Below are 23,940 nucleotides of genomic sequence, written 5' to 3' on the forward strand. Positions count from 1 at the left end.
CTCAAGCTCTTGAGTAGCTAGGATCACAGGTGTGAGCCACCGGCTTCGAATGCTATTTCTGACAAGTTCTTGTGACCGAATTAAGTTTTCTGGAAGCCCATCAGTCCGGCTCTCCTTTCTCTGGCAGGGGTCGACCTTCCCAGCTCGGTGACGCTGGAGCCTACCCGGCACTCCTACTTTGCACCTAGTTCTCATCTCTGAAAGCGCAGTTTCTTACCCCTTCGCTTGGTCTTGATACTTATTTGGGGCTTCTAACTTTCTTTTTGGGAGTTTTGGGTTCCAGAGGATCACTCCCAAGTGCCGCCCTCTCCAAACAAGAAGTCGCGTCCTGGGTATCCAAGGAGACCGCGAGGCCGTACCGGCCTCGCCCCCTCGGCATTCTCCATTGGCCACTGGGATTCCTGTAGACTTTTTTTTTCCTGGCCCGATAGTAACCAATGGGCTTGAAGCAAAGGGAGCGCGCCTTTCCTAGTTTCGTCTCACTACTCGGTCTGTCCTGCGCACTGCCTTCTGGGATATGTAGTTTGCACGCCGCTAGACTACAAGGGAGTGTGGCTTGTTTAGAACTACTTATCCCGTCGTCCTTCGCGAAAGGGGGCGGGAATAGGCAAGGACTACGGGTCCGGGTTTGTATTCGGACGGGCTACGGTTTGGGCCGCTGGCGTTTTAAATCACCCAGTCCTGGGAGTGGGTTTCCTCGGGCTCTGACTTGAAGCAACTCCGAAGTCAAGCCAATTGGCGGTGACCCGGCGCCCTCCGTGTGGCTGAGGGAGACAGGGGCACGTCATGCCCGCCGCCTGTTGGGGCCGGGGACTTGGCTGCCTTGGCCGGGGGCTCGGCTGGGTCCGCGCCGGGCGCTGGACGGGTCAGGCTTGCCGGGCCCGGCTGTGCGGCTTACGATCGCAGCCCGACGTCCCTCCGCCTGACCCGGCGCGCCGGCCTCTGAAGGAGTGGACGCTGCCGGTGAGCCCGTTCGGTCGGCTGCGGGCGCGGCTCCCCTGCCACCTGGCCGTGAGGCCCTTGGACCCCGACGCCTTCCCCGACGCCGACCGCGTGCTGGTGGTGATGTCCGGCGTGGAGGGCGGGGCGCTGGGCCTGGACAGCCTGCAGGTGCGGTACGACGAGGCCCAGCGGGAGATGGCCATCGTGTCAGACACCATCGATCCCCGGGCGACTGTGGAAGTGAACATACCCCTGAAGTTTGGCAAGTGACGGTCAAGGCTTCATCTTCTGCTCTGCACCCAGTTCCCCAGTAGCATTTAAGAGTCAAGGTCACAACTAAGGAAAACATTTAAATAGAGTGGAAACATGATTTAAGATAATCCAAGTCACATAACCTCTGTGGATTGCCTTATGCCCCCTTGTCAAACTCGTTTATTTTTCAGGGTTGATAATTCGTTCAGTAGTATGGTAGTTTTCCCTGGTCACACCTTGGCCTCTGCCCCTCCAAAGACTCCTGTCTCCAGAATGTTCCATATGTAACCTATAGCAAGTATTGGTTTCACATAGGCACTCAGCTTCTTAATAACTCAACTCCATTCTTTTTGGCCTGGTGTGGTCTCAAATTTAGCCTAGCAAGCTTTTGTAGAAAACGACAAGTAAAACTATCCAGGGAACTTCTGTAGTAAGTTGTTTCCTAGATATTTGGGTTCAGTGTAACTTCTCAGTGATAACTTTTTAGGGAGAGTTCTCCAGGCTTTCATTCTTCCTGGAAATGAAAGAAGACACTGAAAATGTTCATAGTAATCATTTAGCATTTCTGAGATCCCCATAATTGCACAATAAAATGGATGTTATCACAGTTTCAGATGAGGAAACTAAGATACAGGAAGCCAGGTGCTGGTGGCTCGTGCCTGTAAACCTAGCTACTCAAGGGGCTGAGATCTGAGGATCAGGTCAAAACCAGACTGGATAGGAAAGTTTTTGTTGTTGTTGTTGTTTTGTTGTTTTTTTTTTTTTGTCAGTCCTGGGGACTGAACTCAGGGCCTAAGTACTGTCCTTGGGCTTTACTCAAGGCTAGAGCTCTACCACTTGAGCCACAGCACCACTTCTGGCTTTTCTATGTATGTGGTACTGAGGACTTCGTGCAGACCTTCGTGCATGCTAGGCAAGCACTCTACCACTAGGCCGAACTCCCAGCCCCAAGTCCTTGAGATTCTTATTTCCAGTAAACTACTCAGAAAATGCCAGAAGTGGTGCTGTGACTCAAGTGGTAGAGTGCTAGCCTTGAGTACAAAGACACTCAGGGACAGGACCCATTCCCTGAGTTCAAACCCAGGACTGGTAAATATTTATTTTAAAGTAATATATGAATAAGGTATAGGAAGTATAAAGTATTTATTGTAGAGGAACAAATTGGAAAAAAAATCAGTGACTTCTTGGAACTTACATTCTAGTGGAGGGTAGATTGTAAAATGCCTTCTTAACATATAAAGTGATGGAGTTGGGCTATGGACTGAATTCACTCAGTCATTATGCTTTGCTCCTTCTCAAAATCTGACTAATATAGGTAAATGAGAGAATCTGCTCTTGAACTGTAACCGTCTTGGGGAAAGAGATGCTGATGGAGCTTTGCCTATAGTACAAAATAGACTAAGTATTGGGTAGACTAAGCCAAAATACTGTGCACAGATGAATACATATACTTTTTGCTGGTGATTCCAACCATCGTAGCTGCTGCTTCTTTTAGATTTAGAACACAATTTCCAGTGTAATGTTTCTATTCATTTATTTCAAAGGCCTCTCAGATCTAGCCTTTCCTCCACATTGTCTATTGCTTATTTCAGAAGATGGGTTAAAAGTAGCATTATTACTATTGTGTAGCTTTGATTTCTCCACCCACTTGGCAAGGATAGAGTAAGTTTAAATTCTTTTCATACCTGTCATTTCTGCTTTACAGCCAATCATGTGTTGTGACATTACTTCATGAATTTATTGCTGTAATTATTATCAGAAACAAGCTTTGCAGTTATAATTGCACCTGTGTTTCTGTGTGATAAATTTGTCTTCACAATCACAACCAAGATACTGTTATTTTAAATAACAGATTACAGGAGATTGTTATATAACTATGGAAACTGATTTTATGTTATAACCATTGAAATTGTAGCATTAGACCCCAGTGTGTTTAGTTCTGCATTTTACTATAAAAAGAAATGGTTGATATTTATAGGTATTAAGTAAGTTCTCACTGTTTCTAATTCTTTTAATGCAGAAATGCTCTAGGTTAAACTGTAAGTTGGCAATCAAGAATTGTACCTCTAATTCCTAATTTCCCAGATCTCTTTGAATACACTTCCACTTAACATTATTATGGTTACTGTTTACTATTAGGTATTTCAAAGTGGCTTCACTTTTGAAAAAATACTTCATATACCTTGTGACATAGCTGCATGGTAAAAGTCCAGTTTTTTAGATGCTAAGGGTTGGAGGGAGAATTTGCAAACCTACACCATGACCAGATGTACTGAGCCAGGTTATTATTCTGATATGCTTTTAATTTGGGGGAGGGGTAGGAAAAAATCTTTACATCTTCCTGAATATAAGAGAAACTAAGCTTACTGATTATCCTAACATATTCTTGTCCACTTGTGTGTGTGGGGGGGAGTTTTTACTCAGTCCTTTCTATTATCTTTCACTTAACTTTCCATCTATATTACTTTTTTTCTTTCTTCAAACTGAGAAACAATCATTCCTAAAAACTGGCAGAAAAATGGGGCATTTGATCCCGTTGCCTTGGTTGAGAGTTTTTAGAGACTGTTGATCAAGATGTTCTCTCTAGGATTCAGTAAGATGAGGAGTATAGCTAAGGAACTGGATGCCTAGGGGGTATTAAAATTAGCTTTAGTGCTCATTAGTACTAAGCTGTTTTTTCCTTCTCCTGTTTCTAGATTTGAATATCAAGTCACTGGGATCTGGCTGTGTCAAAGTCCAGAATATTGAATGTGATAATTGCAAAATTGAAACAGAACAGGGTACCAGCCTCTTGCACTCTGTTAAGGTATAAGTAATCTAAACTCTTTAAAAAAAAATAGCCAAGCCATCTAGTGACGCATTTGCAATGACAGTTCTTCAATTGTGGACAGGTGTGTGGTGGCTCTATCTTGGATTTCTTGGAGCCTTCCTAGGAAGGGAACTTGGTTCTTTCTACCTTTTTGTTCTCACCTAGAATCACTGAGAAGGGGTTGAGCATAGAAAAGGCACACCCATTCTAAAAGTTTCAGCCTGGATGTAGCACATAGCTTTTCACTTGTTCTACTAGCAACAAATGAGGTTAGAAAAGCTGGAAACACACTGCTTTTCCTTTGGACAATAAACATGGATTTGGGTTTTTGCCAGAGTTGTCAAATGTGAAATGAAATTACACATTCATGTGTTTGGGGTCTGTCAGAAGGGACTAACTAGAACAGGACCACTGTTTTATTTGTGCTTGGAAGCATTTTTACTTAGCTGTGTTTCCTGGGGTACAATACAATGTACTGTGACTTTACGTGCAATGTATCCTCATTCAGACCACTCCAGCCTGGGGTCTTTGGGATCATTAAGAACTAGATTCCAGCGGCCGGGAGTTTGGCCTAGTGGTTAAAGTGCTTGCCTAGCATGCACGAAGACCCGGGTTTAATTCCTTGGTACCACATACATACAGAAAAGCCGGAAGTGGTGCTGAGGCTCAAGTGGTAGAGTGCTAGCCTTGAGAAAGTCCAAGGACAGTGCTCAAGCCCTGAGCCCAAGCCCAGGACTGGAAAAAAAAAAAGAACTAGATTCCAATTGATTTGGCATTTTAAAAATCGTGATACACTGATAAAGCTAGCTAACTTTTACTGTATAAAATGGGAAAATTAAGCCAGGTACCAGTGGCCCATGCCTGTAATCCTAGCTTTTCAGGAGATTGAGATCTGCAGGAAACTCTGTGAGACTCTTATCTCCAATAAACAACTCAAAAGAGCTGGAAGTGGCACTGTGGCTCAAGTGGTAGAGAACTCACCCTGAGCAAGAGAAGCAGGGACAGCACTCAAGCCCTGAGGTTAAGCTCCAGGACCAGGAGGAAGAAAACAAGGAGGGAAAATAGCATACCTGTCTCCCCAAATTAAGTGATATATAGTTCATGTAAAATAGACTACATTTTCTTTCCAGTGCTGACAAACTGCCAAAGAAGACATAAGTATTACTAATCATTATGATTAAAAATGATAAGTAGTAACAGTGGTTACTATATTCCCTGTTATTCCCTGTTTGTATTTACTTAGCTGGTTACAGGAATTTTTAACTTCTAAGTCCTTTTGTATTTTTTCATTTAATTTTATTGTCAGGATGTTGTACAGAGGAATTACAGTTACATACATAAGGTAGTGAGTGCATTTCTTATTGGACATTGTTAACCCTGCCCATGCTTTTCTCCCACTTTCCCTCCCCTACCTCCTAAGTCCTTAAAGTGACTGGAATATAGCTCTCTATAATTTTTTAAATGTATTTCTTTTTTTCCTTTGTCTCTATAAATAAATACTTTGACAACAGTTGGCATTTCTTTCTAGCTGATATTATTATACTAGTGTTGATTTCATTTCCAGGTTCTTCTCTTGGTGTTTTTTTTTTGTTTTTGCATTTTTTTATTGTAATTAGTAAAAGGGTTACATGATATTTGCCAGATAGAAGGTGCATTAATTCACATACATTGATACCCTTTCACATGTCTTGGTACCCATTTCCCTCCCCCCCTACACCCCCACCTGTCTTGGTTTTCCCCCCTTCCCTATCAAATTTCAAATAACCAAATACAAATAAATTCAATATATCAGTGTTTTATTATTAGTAAGAAAGAAATGTGGTAAATGTTTCATTAATTTAAGTCAAACTTATTTTCTTTTTTGTCTATATTTTCTGTTTGCCTTTCAGAGTCAAAAATTACTTGTTCAAACCAAAGGGGGCAAAGTGATCTGTCTAGGAACAATCTATGGAGATACAGATATTCGTGCATCAGATAAAAGTGTAAGATCAGAGCTTTCTCTTGTTAGTAACTGCAATTTTGCTTCCTGTTGGTTCACAAAGTAGGTTGCTTCTAGAGAAAAAAACCTGTAATGCATTATGATTTGTCTGTAAATTTGAATGGAATTGTAGTAATTAAATATTATGCATTTTAAATTTTAGTTTGTATTTTAATACTTGTGACAGTTTGGAATGAGTAAAAACTTAAATGCTTAACATTTAATTCTAATCTTGATTTTTATTTTATTTATTTATTTATTTATTTATTTATTTATTTATGCCAGTCCTGGGCTTGAGCTTAGGGCCTGATCACTGTCCTTGGACTTTCTCAAGGCTAGAGCTCTACCACTTGAGTCTCAGCACCACTTCCAGCTTTTTTCTATGTATGTGGTACCGAGGAATTGAACCCGGGTCTTCATGCATGCATGCAAGCACTTTAACCACTAGGCCAAACTCCTGGCCCCTTGATTTTTATTTTAATAGTCTTTGGTTAAAACATCTCATTAAGGGCTGGGGGTCAGGTTTACATGAGTACTGTATTCTCCAAGATCTGCTTACTTCTCTGGAGAAATTGAAGAATTAGTTTGTAATTCACCTTTCTTCTGTATTGTCCACAAGGTGGCACCATTAGATATCTTTACTGTTCTCCAACTCAATCCATTGTAGCTATTGGAAGTTTGATTGGTATAGAAAGATACTTTGTAATTTTTCTTTTGTTGTTGATGTTCCTGTGCTGGGACTTTAACTCAAGCCTCATGCTTCTACTCAGCTTTTTCTCTCCTGGCTGGCTCTCTTAACATTAGAACCATATCTCCAGTTCCATTTTTTTGCTCATTAATTGGAGATAAGTCTTTGGGATTTTTCTGCTCATGCTGTTTCAAATCAGGACCTTGAGATCTCAGCCTCCTGAGAAGGTAGAATTACAGGCAGGAACCACCAGTGCACAACTAATTTGTAGATTTTAATCAACTGCGTTATTGTTTTCTGTGAGTAAAAGTATAATTTTGGAATTCTTTTTAGAAATGTGACCAATAGTTTGGGCAGAAAGATCAATGAGACACTTATCTCCAATTATTTACCAAAAAGCCTTAAGTGAAAGTGTAGCTCAAGTGGTAGGGCACGATCCCTGAGCAAAAAAGCCCCCAAGCCCAGAGTTTAAGCCCAGAACCAGCTCTAAACAAACAAACAAACAAACAAATAATTTAATCCAGGGAACTGTTTGTGATACTCCTTAATATTAATAACAGTAACTCAGCATTAGTGTTTTGCTCTACAGAAGGAATTGTTTAATCTTTTAATTGAAATTAGTGTCTGAGCTGGGTGCAGTGGCTTGTGCCTGTAATCCTAGCTACTCAGGAGACTGAGATCTGAGGATCAAGGTTCAAAGCCAGCCCAGGCACAAAAGGACCTGAGACTCTTATCTCTAATTAACCTCTAGAAAACTTGGGAAGTGGGACTTGGTTTAAGGGTAGGAGAATAGCTTTCAGCTGAAGAGCTCAGGGACAGAGCCCAAGCCAAGTTCAAGCCCCATGACCCACATATGTCTGATGACATGCATTCTAAACTTGAAGTTTTCTCTGGGCAAAATGGGGACAAGCTTTTAATGTCAATATTTATATGTTCATACCATAAAGATTATTTTATAGGTCTTAATTATCTATATTACATGTGAAAAAATAAGGTGATACTGAGATATGAAATATAAATGTATACTGAGATTTGTTAGCAAAATTTAAGTATGAACATAAAATCCCTTTCACTTTATTTACTGGAAAACTACTGCCTTATTAATTATAAAGTGGAAAAATTCTACAGATCAAAAGTGTAGGTGTCATGTAAACATACTAAAGGACAGAAATTAAGATAGCTTAATAGAAAGAAAGTACATTCAAAAACTCAATACATTCACTATTCCTCTGGCAATAATAATCAAATAAATTTGAAATACATGAGAACTGCCATAATCTGATAGAAGATGTATAAAAGATATCCACAGCACACATCGTCAAGTTCTGTGCAGAGATGCTTTTTATTTTCTTCTTGACAATAACAGGTAAAGGTGGCTGCTATTTCCTCTATTAGCAAATTTTTATGGATGGATTAAAGGCTGGAGCCTTCAGTGGTAAAACAAATGCATAAAAAAAAGAATGAAAAGGGCCAGGAGTTGGGCCTAGGGGTAGAGTGCTTGCCTAGCATGCACGAAGACACAGGTTCGATTCCTTGGTACCACATACATAGAAAAAAGCCAGAAATGGTGCTGTAGCTCAAATGGAAGAGCTCTAGCCTTGAGAAAGCCCAGGACAGTGCTCAGGCCCTGAGTTCAAGGCCCAACACTGGCAAAAAAAAAAAAAAGAATGAAAAAGCATGGGGAAAGCATTAATAGAAGGATTTTAAGAACATGGAAATGCACACTTGACACAATATTAGACGTTTTAAAATATAAATATTGTCATCAAATATTAATATTAGTACTACAATAATATATACTAATAGTTTATTTTGTTGCTGGATTAAAGTTAAATGAAAATGTAAAAGATATATTGAAGAATACCACGTTAAAATTATGTAGTAAGTTCGAGAAGTAATATACCCCCTATTACCTGACAAATGCAACTGTAACTCCTCTATATCTTGACAATAAAAAATTACGTAGTAGGAGTAAATCTAACAAAACATAAATAATTCTACATAGACAGTACAAAAAGACTATTAAGTGAATAATGCTAAATAAATAGGAGGATTTACTTTGAATCTCATATTCTACAGGGAACAATGTTGTTCACAAGCTTGTACTTAGAGAGCTAGGAGTTACTTACAATTAAGAAAACCATAGGATCAAGAACAGGAGTTAGTAAATAGAACATCCATTATCAAAAATAAAAACTGAAAAATTATATTTGTATACAATATAATATGAGACCCCCTTAAAAGAGAATGAATAAAAAGTAAACATTTGAACTTGAAAAAAAAAAAGGAGTTAGTAAGAAAGCCATTGTGCATTAGGTTAAAAAAAAACCTCATATAGTTGCTCACTAGTCCCAGATATACTATTTTGGCTTTATTTCCAGTTTTATTTTATAATCAACTGATTGGAATCTTTTTCTTATTAGACTGTAACTGTAGATAAACTGCAAGGAAATTCTGTTAACATATCTACTGAAGATGGTTTGCTGGAAGCCAAGTACCTTTACACAGAATCATCATTTGTATCTTCTGCTGCTGGAAATATTGCATTAGGAAATGTTCATGGTAAGCTGACAGAAGATTAATACATCTCAGATTTTCCACACAGCATAAATTTTAGGAGATGATTGTAGTTGAAGGATCAAGAAACTGACATTCTAAATAATGAATTGCAGTCCAGATGCCCTTTTAGAATATTACAAAAATAAGATGATGCACAAGGTAATTTAACTGTTTTGCCAAGACATTGAAGATTATGCTGTTACATATAAAATGGACAGTAAATTCTGATATTTAGTACATAGCCTTATAACATGAAATGAATAACAATATATGACAATAAGTAAAAGCAGCAAACAAAGTTGAGTTTCAGTTTTTATATTATGATAGGAGAGCTAAAAGTTAAATTAATGAAACATTTGGATGGGTCAATGATAGGAACTTGGTTACGCTAATTTTGGTTAAATGGTATGTGCATTTGTGTTGGCACCAAATCCTCTTAACACCTTGTCATTTTCAGTTAGGAGATTGCATGTTTTAATACTTTCTAAAGCATGCTTGCAGAAAGATGATTGTTTAATGTAAGCAGCAACAGTTAACATTTGTTTTAGGGAAAGGAAGCGAGCATAATGGTGAGGTAGCCTGGTAGAAGTCCCACTGGAGTTCCGTGTTACTCAGCCTCCTTTTAGTCTTTCCATCGAGCAGATGACTTAAGTCCAGGTGTGGATACTTTCTGAAATACATACAGCTAGAATTAAGAATTACTTACCCCCAAATGAACTGCAATATATACATATCTGCCAAATGCGTTTAGGGTATCTTCCAGGAAGTATGGACTTGAATTTTTTCCATAAATGGTTCACTCATTTTCATTGGTATCTATATAGTTTGGCAAAAATCTCCAGACTTTAGTAGTGACCACAAATTATTAGGTGCTATTAGAAAGTACGGTTAGTTCTAGACTAGGTACAGAAAGTTGACAAGTTGGAAATTGACAAGTAAATTTCTTGTTTTAAAACTAAACAAGAACAAAAATTAAAAAGAAATATTCTATACTGGAATAATTCTTGAGCCTCAATTTAATGGTTAAACTTTAACCATTCTTTAATTTCTTTTTTTCATATATTTTTATTGTAATTAATAGAAGTATTACATTATATTCACCAGATAGAAGGAACATTACTTCACAAATATTGATACCCTTTCTCATGTCATGGTCCCCATTTCCCTCCCACCCTGCCCCTCCCCCCACTCATCTTGATTCCCCCCTTCCTTCTCCTATTTCAAATAACCAATTAAGCATATATAAAATATATCACATAACAAGGTGAAATATTGTAACAATATGAGATAACCAAGGGACAACAAAAGAGATGAGAGATAACATAGTACATTAAGGACAACAATCACTCATTATATGGCTTTTGTTTCTATATCCTGGAGGTCCTTTCATTTAGCGTCATATTATATGGCCTTATGTATCTAGATTTTGTTCTATTGTGAATCTCTGCTAGGAGAGCCCAAGGTTTATACTGATTATGACAAATGAGGGAAACCATTAAGCCTATGTTCCTTTGAGTCTGGCTTACTTCACTTAATAGGATTTTTTCTAAGTCTTTCCATTTCCTTACAAATGGGGAGATGTCGTTCCTTCTGACAACAGCATAGAATTCCATTATGTATAAATACCACATCTTGTTGATCCACTCATCAACTGAGGGACATCTGGGTTGGTTCCATTTCTTTGCTATGGTAAACAGTGCTGCAATGAACATCGTTGTAGATTTAGTATGTCCTTTTTTCTGGACGATTGGGTAAATGTCAAGTAGTGGAATTGCTGGGTCATAGGGGAGCTCTATGTTTAGTGTTTTGAGGAACTGCCATACTGCTTTCCATAGTGGTTGAATGATCACCAACAGTGCAGTAGTGTTCCCTCCTGGCCACATCCCTGCCAGCATCTGTTATTAGATTTCTTGATTCTGGCCATTCTAACTGGAGTGAGATGGAATCTTAGAGTTGTTTTGATTTGCATTTCTTTTATGGCCAGAGACATCGAACATTTCTTCATATGTCTATAGGCCATTCTTATTTCTTCTTCAGAGAATACTCTCCTTAAGTCTTTGGCCCAGAGAATATTCTCCTTAAGTCTTTGGCCCATCTTTTAATGGGATGGTTGTTACTTTTGAGATTAGTTTTGGAGTGATTCAATTTTTTGAGTTGTTGATATATTTTAGATATGAGGCCTTTGTTTATTGTATGGTTAGTGAAGATCTTCTCCCACTCTGTAGGCTTTCTAGTTAATTTGCTAGCAATGTCCTTTGCCCTACAGAAGCTCTGCAGTTTAATGCAGTCCCACTTATCCAGCCTTTCTCTAATTTGTTGTGTTTCTTGGTCCTTATTAAGAAAGTTTCAACCCGTGCCAAGGAGGTCTAGTGTATCTCCCATTCCTTCTTGTAAAGTTTTCAGTGTATTGGCTTTTACTTCAAGTCTTTGATCCATTTGGAGTTAATCCTGGTGCAGGATGACAAAGAAGGATCCAACTTTATTTTTCTGCAGGTGCTTAACCAGTTCTGCCAACACCATTTGTTGAAGAGGCTCTTTCTTCCATTCTATTTTTTGGCTCCCTTGTCAAATATTAGGTGGCCATGGGTCTGTGGTTTAATATCTGGGTCCTCAGTTCTATTCCATTTGTCTTCAGGCCTGTTCTTGTGCCAATACTAAGCTGTTTTGGTCACTATATCTCTGTAATAGAGTCTATAGTTTGGTATTGAAATTCCTCCTGCGGTGTTCTTTCTGCTAAGAAGTGTTTTTGCTATACAGGGTCTTTATTATTCCATATGAAATTTTGGATTGCCTCTTCTATTTCTTTAATGAATGACATTGGGATATTGATGGGTAATGCATTGAATTTGTAGATAGCCCTTGGCAAGATTGCCATTTTCACGATGTTGATTCTTCCAATCCAGGAGCATGGGAGGTTTTTCCATTTCCTCAGTTTTGCTTTAATTTCCTTTTTCAGGGTTTTAAAAACTTTAACCATTCTTATTACAAGTACTTCTGTGTTGACCATAATTACAGTACTATGCCGAATGTATAGAGTAGCTTTGAGTAAAATGACAGTTTCTTATCAAGTCAGATGTGGATGAAAAAGTACAGGAAAAATTGCTGTGCTCTCTGTACTGCTTTATACCATTGATGTTCTTAGAACAATAATTTCTTTTTTTTATTTAAGAAAACCAAGAGTTGAACTTAGGATAGTACATCACTATTTTGTATAAGCTAGTCAAAACAGGTGAACTATTTTGAGGCAGTCCTCAAAATACTCCAGGTCTCCTGATTAAAGTAGCTAAAATAGAAACCCTGATAAGGATAATAGTTCATTCCTTTGCTTTTGTAAAGACTTTTGTATTTACTAACCTTTAGTAGGAAGTCAAATACATTTCCTTACATGGTTTTAGACCTAGATCTTGTGTTAGACTCCTGTCTCCAGTTTGGGTTTCCCTGAAAGTGGAAACGCTGAGAGCAATTTGAGAGCCTCGAGCTAGCTAGAAAGACTGCCACGTGAAGGAAGGAAGCTCAATATCCAGGGGAGAAGTTGTACTGTGATATGGTTTCCACATCCCCAACGGGGGACTCTGAAGCTGGCCTAGTCCCTCGGGGTGGTGTCAAGTTGGAGTGAGAGCTGGACTTTATATCCCCAGTCCTTAGATGCCAGCTGCCCCAGAGAGAGTGATCTTGGGCCAAAGTGGCTCTCTGCAGCTGAGGCAGCTCCAATGAGGGCTGACAGCTGAGGGCTCTCCGCCAGCTTTGCTCCCAACATCTAGGAAAATAAACCTTTCTGGGAGAAAGGGGGTTCAGGATAACAGTTCACAGCCTTCACTTTAGGTATATTTAAACTCTGTGGCTGGATTTTTTTTATTAAAGAATTTATTAAAGTTGATTTTTTTACATCATATTTTAAATGACAAGTTTAACAAGTTTTTAAGAAGGGAATCTCTATTTACAATCACTGGGACTTAGTATTTAGAACTTAATCAAAATTAGGCTAATGGTTTGTATGTCATAGAAACATATTAATTTATGAAATAAAATATTATGTCTATAGAGTCATAGGTTTTTATGTCTATATAATTATGTTTATATTTCCATTACCATGTCCATAGCATTGGGTATGCAGTTACTGAGTCCTCACTCTTGTAGTCTTTGGATTTAATAGCCACATATTAAGGATACCATGTGCCTTTTGTTCCTTAGGTCTTGACTTGTCTCACTCAACATGATTCGCTCTAGATTCATCCACTTCCCTGCAAATGCCATTATTTTATCTTGTCTGTTGGCTATGTAGAATTCCATTGTGTATATATATATGTGGCTGGATTTTTGGGCAGATGATACCTGTCCTTAAAAATGCAGTTTAATTTGCTGTGATGTAGAAATATATATATTTGAGCATCTGTGAGTGTGAGGAAAGACACATCTGGTTACTGACATGAATTAAGTTATATTTTTATTTCTGTTGATGTCCTCCAGAGAAAACACTAGACATCTATTTAAGCCCTCCAAAACCACAGTATTCCTCTTGTAGATGATGTAGCATGTAATTTGATTACCATGTTAAATTCTCTTCCCTAAAGATGTTCCTGTTTGTTTCATGTATGAAGAAACATGATCTTAAAGTATACTGAGAAATGTACCCACTTACACTCTATGCATGATGATAAGTCTTCCCAAATGAATATGGATAAGATCCCTATAAGTCACTCTGCTATCTTTGTCTAGGGAGACATGGATTTAGAAGTGAATCTGTAGTAGCCTCCTTATTTGTACAAATAATAAACTTTAAACTTTCCTCTTTGAAAAAAAATACAGTTTAGTGGAAGGATTCAATGTGTTTTCATTATCTCTCTGTCATTCCCACCCCAATTGGAATGCTACCTCCCACTCCATCTGTAGTTATTTTCTCAAGGCATTGTCTTCTTACCTCAGTGTAGTGCACTTGTGACTATCTATCACCACTTCTTTGTTATATAGCATGGTACTGAGTATCAGTAGAGAAAGGGAAATTTTGAAGCAGTTTCTTCCACATTGTTTAGCCTTGTTTTCTCATCTAGTCATTGCCTCTTGTTCTTCTATAGCTTTTTAGTGTGTACAAAAGAGAAAAGACAAAACAAGGAAACTTTTCTTATGCTTAATTCATACACCCAGTGTTTTTTAAAATCATCTTTTGGACAGTCTTAAGTTTCTTGCCCATGTTCCCATATCACTTGTATTTCTGTAGTTGGCCCAGGGGATCATACTTGAAGTTTGAAATCTGGGGTATGGAAGGTATAGAAGAGTAGGCAAAGTTTTAGTCTCACATTCTTTATGTAAAAGATAAGACTCATGGGTGATCTAGACTCATGAAAGTCTCTATGATCTAACTATGGGAGTTCTGTAAAGGGTTGTCTACCAAAGATTTTCCCAAGCCAGAACTCTGAGCATATACTTTAATGAATCTTTGTTCCAAATGCTGATATTTATATAATGCAAATTATGTGTATGTATTGGCTCTCTTCCAACATGCTGGCTTAGGATCTTAAAACTTGTATTTATGGCAAAATGTTCTACTTCCTAATATGACTTATAAAAAATAAAGTTTCAGAATATATGAATTCTAAGAGCTGCCTGTTGAAGATTTATTTAGTTTGGCTTTCTTCTTAAGCTAGCCTTTACCAGATTTTGTTAAAGGCCTGAAATTTCCAATATATAGATGTTGTAAAAAGCCAGGCATACACAGATATGAACAATACTGTCTTTTTGGTAAGTTTTACTAGTATTTTAATTTGGAACCCTTGTGCCAGTAAATAGGTAGTGGGTGTTTGAAAGCAGACATGTAATGAGTGCCTAAATTAGCAAATTCATTTCACTTAATGGACAATTAGCTGTTTACAGATGATGAAAACAGAACTTAAAAACATCTAATTGTTTACTCTTAACTATAAGTTAATAGCAAGAATCTGATCCTAGTTCCATTACTTTTAGGAGATAATTTGGGTAGATATTAGATATTCTTAAAGTTCTTCACCGTAGTAGATTGAACATTTTGATTCTAACTAAAATTTCCATCATCAATTAAGAGCTATTTCTAGAGCTATTTCCTATAGTCAGTGCTCTGTAACACAGATGCACTGAGTCAGCCATGTTCCATGTTGTAACTTCCTTAGGTTTCTGGGCTATTTATTAATGTCTTGTGATATCTGACACAAAATATGAATGCTCCATTCAGTGCTTGAACTCAACTCCATGGTGGTGTTTCAGAAACTATACTCCTTTTGTGAAAGCACTGGGGTTTTTCTTTTTTTATTAAAGAATTTATTATCATTGATTTTTACACCATATTTCAAATGATATATTTGACAAACAAGTATTCAAGAAGGGAATCTCTATGTATAGTCACTGGCACTTAGATTTTAGAACATAATTAAAATTAGGCTGAGGGTTTGTATATCATACATACATATTAATCTATGTAATAAAACATTATGTCTATAGAGTCATAAATTTTTATTTCCATGTAGTTGTGTTTATATTTCCAGTACCATGTCCATAGCACTGGGTCCTTGCTCTTGTACTGTTTGGATCTAATAGCCACATATTAAGGATACCATGTGCCTTTTGATCCTTTGTTCAGAAAAGCACTGTTTAAACTATGATCAGATGCTTTGTGAACAAAACAAAACAAAGCATATATATATATAAAATTGTATTTTATTGTAAGGCAATGAGGGGTTACAGTTAGATTTGTGAAGTAATTGGTATATTACTTCTCGAACCTTGATACCCCTTCTTATGTTTTTGTCTCCATTTTCTTCTCCCAACACCCTCCCAATCATTGTGTTTTCCCCCTTCCCTTCCCTATTTCAAATAGACAAGTGAGTGTATATATAGTATACCAGGTAGCAAAGTCAGATACAGTAACCACACGAGAATAACCGTAAGTGGAAAAAGAGAAAAGAAATAACTTCACATATTACATTAAGAACAACAGTCATAAAGATAAACTTCTTGTTTCCATAACCTAGAGTTCATTTCATTTAGTCTCATCCTGTATGACCATATGTACATAGGTTTTGCGGTATTGTAATCCTCTGTTAGGAGAGTCCTAGATGTGTACTAATTATTAAAAATGAGGGAAACCATTGAGCGTATGTTCCTTTGTGTCTTGCTTACTTCGCTTAATACAATTTTTTCCAAGTCTTTCCATTTCCTTAAGAATTAGATGATATCATTCTTTCTGATAGCAGCATAGAATTCCATTGTATATAAATCCTGAGGGACATCTGGTTTGGTTCCATATCTTAGCTATGGTAAATAGTGCTGTAGTGAATATTGTTGTGCTAGTGGCTTTAGTATGCCCTTATTATTGGACATTTGGGTAAATTCCCATTGGGAATGGGATTTCTGGGTTATAGGGGAGCTCTATTTTTAATCTTTTGAGGAAATGCCACAGTGCTTTCCAGAATGGTTGAACAAGTTTACACTCCCACCTCCTGGCCAAATTTCCCCCACCCCCCAGCTTCTTCTGTTGTTATTAGCTTTCTTGATGATGGCCATTCTAGCTGGAATGAAGTGGAATCTCAAGATTGTTTTGATTTGCATTTCTTTTTTTTTTTTACCAGTCCTGGGCTTGAACTCAGGGCCTGAGCACTGTCCTTGGACTCTCTCAAGGCTAGAGCTCTACCACTTGAGCCTCAGCACCACTTCTGGCTTTTTTTCTATATGTGGTACCGAGGAATCGAACCCGGGTCTTCATGCATGCTAGGCAAGCACTGTAACCACTAGGCCAAACTCCCAGCCCCTGATTTGCATTTCTTTTTTTTTCTTTTTTTTATTGTAATTAGTAAAAGGATTACATGATATTTGCCAGATAGCTGATTTGCATTTCTTATATGTCCAGAGATGTGCAGCATTTCTTCATGTGTCTGTAGGCTATTTTTATTTCCTATTCAGAGAAGTCTCACTTACGTCTTTAGCCCACCTTTTATTGGGATGGTTGTTTCTTTGAGGATTTGTTTTTCAGAGATTCATTTTTTTTTTTGCCAGTCCTGGGCCATGAACTCAGGGCCTGAGCACTGTCCTTGGACTTTCTCAAGGCTAGAGCTCTATCACTTGAGCCACAGCACCACTTCTGGCTTTTTTCTGTGTATGTGCTACCAAGGAATTGAACCCGGGTCCTCATGCATGCTAGGCAAGCACTCTACCACTAGGCTAAACTCCAGGCCCAGAGATTCAATTTTTTGAGCTATAGGTATATTTTATATCTGAGGCCCTTGTCTGTCATATGGCTAATAAAGATCGTCCACCAGTCTATGGACTTTCTATTTAGCTTGCTAGCTATGTCCTTTGCCATATAGAATCTTTGCAGTTTAATACAGTCCCATTTATCCAAACTTTCTTTAATTTGATGTGTTTCTAGACCTTTATTAAGAAAGTTTCAACCTGTGCCAAGGAGTCCTAGTGTGTCTCCTGTTCTTCCTGTAAAATTTTGAGGGTATCTGCTTTTACCTCAAGGTCTTTGATCCATTTGAAATTAATTCTGGTACAGGGTGACATATAAGGATCAAGTTGTAGTTTTCTACAGGTGCTTAGCCAATTCTGCCAGCACCATTCGTTAAAGAGGTTGTCTTTCTTCCATGTTATTTTTTTTTTGCTCCCTTATCAAAGATTAAGACCAATATCATAGGTTCTTCGATAGATCTCAAGGCTTGGGAATAATTTTTTGACGGTCTAAGTCTTGCCCTCTTAGGTCATCATTAGTTTTTGTTTTGTTTTATTTTGTGCCAGTACTAGGGCTTGAACTCAGGGCGTGGGCTCTTCGTTGGCTTTTTTATTCAAGGCTGACCCTTTATCACTTGATCGACAACTCTGCTTCCCATCTTGACTTTTTATGGAATGTAGTCTATCTTCAAAGCCGAGTAGTTTACTTAGTCTGTTTTCTGCCAGTAGAATGTTAGGGATCTAAGATCTCTTTTCGTGGATTGTTGCTGTCTCTTTCCATTCAAGTTGGCAGTGCTCATTGATGAGCATTCTCAAAAACTTTATTAGGTTTGTGAATCCTTTGAGGGTTTGTTTCCTTAGGCAAAACTTATACTCACACAAAATCTCTTCAGAATATGGGCTTCTGCTAAGATGTGGAGATCCAACATCCTCAAGCTTTGCAGAGGTCTGTTTGAGAAGATCTATAAGGCATCTACACAATCTTCTTAAAGAAGTTTATTTGTTATTGATTAATATAAGATTATCATCACTAATCTTTCTGTGTCTTACCAAGGTTTTTCTAGTCACTGTTAGTTTTATTTTTAAGCCATATTTTAGCACCTGGATTCAAATTTTCTCTTGGCTCCAAAAAGGAAAAAACAAACAAAATATCCAGCACCATCCAGTTAAAATATCTTTGGCTAGATCACTGAGTTCATTTGGCACATTTCCTATTCTGTATTACCAGTGGTGATGATGTTGCCAAGTTTCTGCTATAATAAATAAGGGTCCTCATTCCTCCAGTTTTCAAAAATACTTTTCTCACTCCTTTCAGTCATCATATGAATCATACCCAATGCTGAGATTTCTGCTGAATTACTGTTCAGTACAATTTCTCAAACTTGTTCTTTAAAATCCTTCCAACCTCTGCCAAGCTCTAAAACAGTTCCACATTTTTTGCATATCTATTATGACAGAACTCCTCATCAGGTATCAGCATTTGTACTAACTACTTACTCTTCTGTAACAGGCTATCCCAAAACATAACAATTGTAATGAAGAAGCAGTTATCTTAGTTGGCTGGGCCAGAAATCTGGGTGTGGCCTAATAGTCTTCTGTCTCAGGATGGCTCCTAAGTTTGTAATCAACATGTCAGCCAAAACTGTGCGCTCATCGAATGTTCAACTAGGGAAAATTCTGCCTCCATGCTCACTCCTGTGGTTGTTGGCAGGATTTAGTTCAGACCCTGTCAGCCAAGAACCACTTTCAATTTGGATCCATTTGGATACTGTCTGCAGCACAGTTAATTTCCAACATGGCAGCTGGTGTCCATCTGAATAAGAGGACTAGACTTGAAAGATAGACACCATCATCTTTCTGTAATCTTATCTTGTAAATGGCTTTCTGCCACTTGTCCCCCATTCTCTTTGTTAAAAGCTAGTCACGAAGGTTCAGCCTTCCATGAGGAAAGAAGATTAGACAGGACATGAATACTAGGAGGCAATGTAATTGTTGGCTTCTATTTGCATATGTTGCTGAATCTCTGAATCCTAGAAGGCAATATGATGGATCATTGGTTACTATTTGCATATGATGGTGAATCTCTATTACTGGGTTTGAAAATTGGGAAAGGATATATAACATACCAATGAACTATTAGTTACATAACACATTTACTAATGAGATCTTTACAGCCCTGTAATTTACTGAGATCTGAAAATAATTTCATGGGCTTCTGTATAAAAACTATGTTTTCCTTCCTATACCTTAAAGATTCCTCTTGTTCATATGCTTTCTGAAGTGTGATGGAATGTTAGGGCCTTTTGAAAGGTACTTTGCAGTCAGGCACAGGCACATCTGTTATATGGGCAAAGGAATCGTTGCCTTTTTTTTTTTTTTGCCTTTTCCCAAATAGTAATGTGTCAGTATTTACAAAATGTAGAAAGTGAGATTAAGTTCTGAGACCCAAATTTTTCCTTCACTTTTTCATTACTCTTAGAATTATGAAGAGGTGATGTTGCTTATATTTTTGGTGGATTAATTGGACTTTTAATCCTAGGAGTACATATAGATAAAAAATATATGAAGATCCTGTTTTTTGTATTAAAGGAAGGAGACTGGAAAAAATGCTTGTTGAAGTATCTTATACTTATCCCAGAAAATATCTATTCATTGAAAAATGGAGATCTTGATGTTTCCTTGTTAGTCATGTCTCTATGGAATCACTATTCCTACCCCAGACCACTTCAACTCTTGGCTCAGAAATACTTAATCTAACAAGCAGTCATGGCCTGCAAATTTAAAGTAATTATTTTTCCACCAAATGTTTTAGTGTTCCTTGCTTCAAAGTGTGGTTTTTATGGTCTGAAAAACACATTGATGTTTAGGTTTACTGATGTTTAGGTTGAAAATGTATAGTGAGTGAGAAGTTTATTGAAGAGTCTCATAGACTTTCCTCAGATCTCAGACTCTTGAGTAACTAGGATTACAGGCATGAGCCACCCGTGCCTGGCAAGTCTTCTTTTTTTATTTATTTGCTATAAGCTTTGGAGGTATTCTTTTTCTTCTGTGCTTGCCACAAAGTAAAGTGGGTTTGCTTTGCAGTCATGGTTGAAAAGCTTAAGGTTTGGGAATGGAGTGGGGCGACAGCTTGCATAGATGCATACTTATTCAGAACTGCAGCTCAATCTCTGGATTTATGATGTTGAGAAAAATCACTAATAACAGGAGCAATATTATAAAATAATATTGTAGATTTCTATTCACGCTTTAAGATAATATATAACAAATTTTCTTTTTAAATTAACCATAAATATATCTCTTCTTTTTCTTTTTTAACAGGTAATATAATATTACAAAGCAAAATGGGCAACATCACCGTAGGTATGTGCTAAGATGGTAGTTGGTAAGTTTTTGCCTACTTCTTTTTCTTGTGCCAGTACTGAGGCTTGAATTCAGGCCTTATGTTCTCCCTTGACTTCTTCTTTCAGAGCTAGTGTTCTGCCACTTGAGCCACACCTCCACTTTCTTTTTGTTGGTCAGTTGGAGATAAGAGGCCCACCTACCTTTATACCTGGGTTGTCTTCAAACTATTATCCTCCTGAGTAGCGAGAATTACAGATGTGAGCCAACAGAACCTGGCTTTTCATTTCCTTCAGATTTATACGAGAAGTAGGGCCAATGTAAGGTAGTTCAGGCTGCCTTGCAGCTATACATAGAATAAGTTACATACTGTAATGATAGGATTTGCTTTATATTGTCAATATGTATTTTATAGAATTCTAAGAGATGAAAAGTTTTATATTTGTATTTACTATTAAATTATTAACATTTCCAGAGCTTTTCATTTATTCCTAAGAGATAGGGATTGATAACTTGTATATATGTATAATACAAGCCAAGTATCTATTATCCAAAGTTCTTAGGTTCAGAGCTGTTTGAGATTTTGTAATCTCTTGGGGTTGAGCCTCACCACTAATCATGAAAGTTGTTTGTTTTCTATATACCTTACATACACAGTGTATGCAGTATCTTTTGTGTGTGTCTGCAGTTCAGTGGCATCCCATCCCATGAGATCAGCTGTGGAATTTTCCACTGTGGTATCATGTTGGCATTCAAAAAGTTTCGGATTCGGAAGCATTTCTGATTTTCATTTCTGATTTTGGGATGCTCAACCTGAAGTACCTATCTTCTGGAACAGGAGGCCATCCTTGGATGCAAATGAGTAGGCAGGAGAAAGCATAGCTGACTGCTAATGATGGTAGGAAGGCTTGCTAACAGAGTTCCTCACTTAGCTCTACTTTTTTGTCTTTTCAGAGACATTATTAGGAGCTATATATTACAGCTTTAATCACATCTTTAAAAAGTTGGGCTGGGAGTTTAGCCTAGTGGTAGAGTGCTTGCCTAGCATGCACAAAGACCCAGGTTCGATTCCTTGTTACCACATACATAGACAAAGCCAGAAGTGGTGCTGAGGCCCAAGTGGTAGAGCTCTAGCTTTGAGAAAGTCCAAGGACAGGGCTCAGGCCCTGAGCTCAGGCCCAGGACTGGAAAAAAAGTATATACATACATAAATATGTATATATATACTTATATATGTATGTATACATATATGTATATTACTTTTAAAAATATATAAATATATGCATAAAGACATATTTCTATATGTACATTTTCATATATACTTTAAAAATGTAATTTATATGCTTTCCAAAGATATAATTAAGCTATTATATGTTATAGAGTATATGCAGTAATATATGTACATATATATAGTGTGTGTATGTATATATGTATGTACATACATATGGTATATATAAAATATATATATAGTATGTTATATGCCTTTGAGAAGCCCCATCTCTTCTTTGTTCCCATCCTAATACAGAATACCTAGAGAGCATTAATTTAGAAAACTTGAAGTGACCTTAAGATTCTACTTTCAAATCTTTATGTCCTATATATAAAATTTGTTGCTAGCCAGGCACTGGGAGGGTGATGGCTTAAGGCCAGCATGAATAGAAAGAAGTAATAGAATCACTTGGCATAGTGGTACATGTTTGTCTTTCCAGCTATTCAGGAAGCTAAGATTAGGACAATTGAAGCTCAAGTCCAGCCTGAACGAAAAAGTCCATGAGCCTTTGTGCATGTAATGGCATGTATGTGTCATCCCAGCTATGACAGAAACTGTAAATATGAGGATCATAGTCCATGCCAGCTTTAGAAAAAAAAAGCAAGATCCTGTCACTCAATTGGTAAAACATCTGTCTACAGGTACAAAGCTCTGAGTTCAAACCCCATTTCCATTCCCCCATAGAAACACTGTTCCCTGCTATTGCAATTAGTGTCCCTTTCTAAGAAAGCAAATCAGGTTGCAAAAATGAAAAGATATCTCTTGTGCTGTTCTTATTTTATATTTTGAAACAAGAACTCTTTAAACATACTTGGCCAATTTTGAGAATATCCTCCATTTATCTAAAGGAAAATCATAAAAATTTAGCCTTTCAATCATAGTTGTTTTTTTGTTAACAAAAACATATGTCGCAAATATGTCTTTGTTAAGTTGATGGTTGACATAGTGCCCTTTTGTGTTTAACTTTCCAAGAAAACTATATTAGATAATTCTCTACTGGAGTATACCGTTCCTATTAGCATCTTAAGCTTTTTCCTAAAATCTATAGAATTTCTTTACTGGGTAAATTTCCAAAAAAAAAGAAAAAAAGAAAGGGAATTAATAATTTGCCTTACAGAAAACTAGGGTTTTTGTTGCTGCATAGTTTCAAACATTACTTCTAATTTCTCTTCATTTTGAATTTGAATTTATTTCTAGTCTCTAGCATCATGAGCCATTATCAGAACTCAGGACTGATAATATAAAGATGTTATTATTTTGTTGCTTAGGATGTAATTATTTAGCTTTTCATGTCCCAGAGTGGGAGGAAGTGAACTCAAGCTAAGGTTCAAATATTTTACTTTAGTGAACTAGGATAATATATGTACATATTACGTAGTCTATATTTTAAAACCATAATGTAACAAAAAAAACCTTGCCTTCTTTTGGGATGTAGCAGTAGGATTTAAAAAGTTTTTAGGACCCAGTAGTGAAATAAACAATATAAAATAGCTGGGAAATTTTGGCTATCTATTCCCCAGTATTGATATTTCCATATAGCACTTGAAAACTAAATAAATTGGTCTCATAATGGATTAAAGACAAATTATTATAAATGATTCTGGTGCAGGACTTTGAGGGGTTGGTTTATGCCATTTCTTTTTTTTCTTTCTATTTTAATTGTAATTAATAGATGGTTACAGTTGTATTTGCCAGATAGAAGGTGCATTACTTCACACACATTGATGCCCCTTCTCATGTTTTTGTCCCCCTTTCCCTCCCCTTACCCGCTCCCCTCATCTTATTTTCCCCCCTGCCCTTTCAAATAAACAAATAATTGTATATACAATATAGCAGATAGCAAGGTAAGATATTGTAACAATATGAGAACAACCAAGGAACAACAAAAGAGATGAGAAATAACATAG

The 23,940-nt window shown here is 37.3% G+C and overlaps 2 protein-coding genes across 3 annotated transcripts in view; one reads left to right on the plus strand and one right to left on the minus strand.

The window, feature by feature from the left end:
- The window catches only part of Ccdc146 (coiled-coil domain containing 146), a 104,367-nt gene extending 103,835 nt beyond the window's left edge, over window positions 1-532 (minus strand). The window contains exon 1 of one of the 2 annotated variants that reach the window (XM_090332918.1): window positions 218-532. The gene's annotated coding sequence lies outside the window, so the exon portion shown is untranslated. The remainder of the gene's footprint in view (window positions 1-217) is intronic. The other variant, XM_090332917.1, reaches the window with a different exon arrangement.
- A 100-nt stretch (window positions 533-632) lies between these two features.
- Fam185a (family with sequence similarity 185 member A) overlaps window positions 633-23,940 on the plus strand; it is a 37,289-nt gene continuing 13,981 nt past the window's right edge. Inside the window, exons 1-5 of the mRNA XM_090332919.1 lie at window positions 633-1,204; window positions 3,891-4,000; window positions 5,893-5,985; window positions 9,093-9,231; window positions 20,743-20,784. Of these exons, the coding sequence (XP_090189045.1) occupies window positions 787-1,204; window positions 3,891-4,000; window positions 5,893-5,985; window positions 9,093-9,231; window positions 20,743-20,784 (802 nt within the window). The 5' untranslated portion in view covers window positions 633-786. The remainder of the gene's footprint in view (window positions 1,205-3,890; window positions 4,001-5,892; window positions 5,986-9,092; window positions 9,232-20,742; window positions 20,785-23,940) is intronic.

Source organism: Megascapheus bottae, chromosome 5 (assembly GCF_031878675.1).
Source record: "Megascapheus bottae isolate mThoBot1 chromosome 5, mThoBot2.hap1, whole genome shotgun sequence".
Lineage (NCBI taxonomy): Eukaryota > Metazoa > Chordata > Mammalia > Rodentia > Geomyidae > Megascapheus > Megascapheus bottae.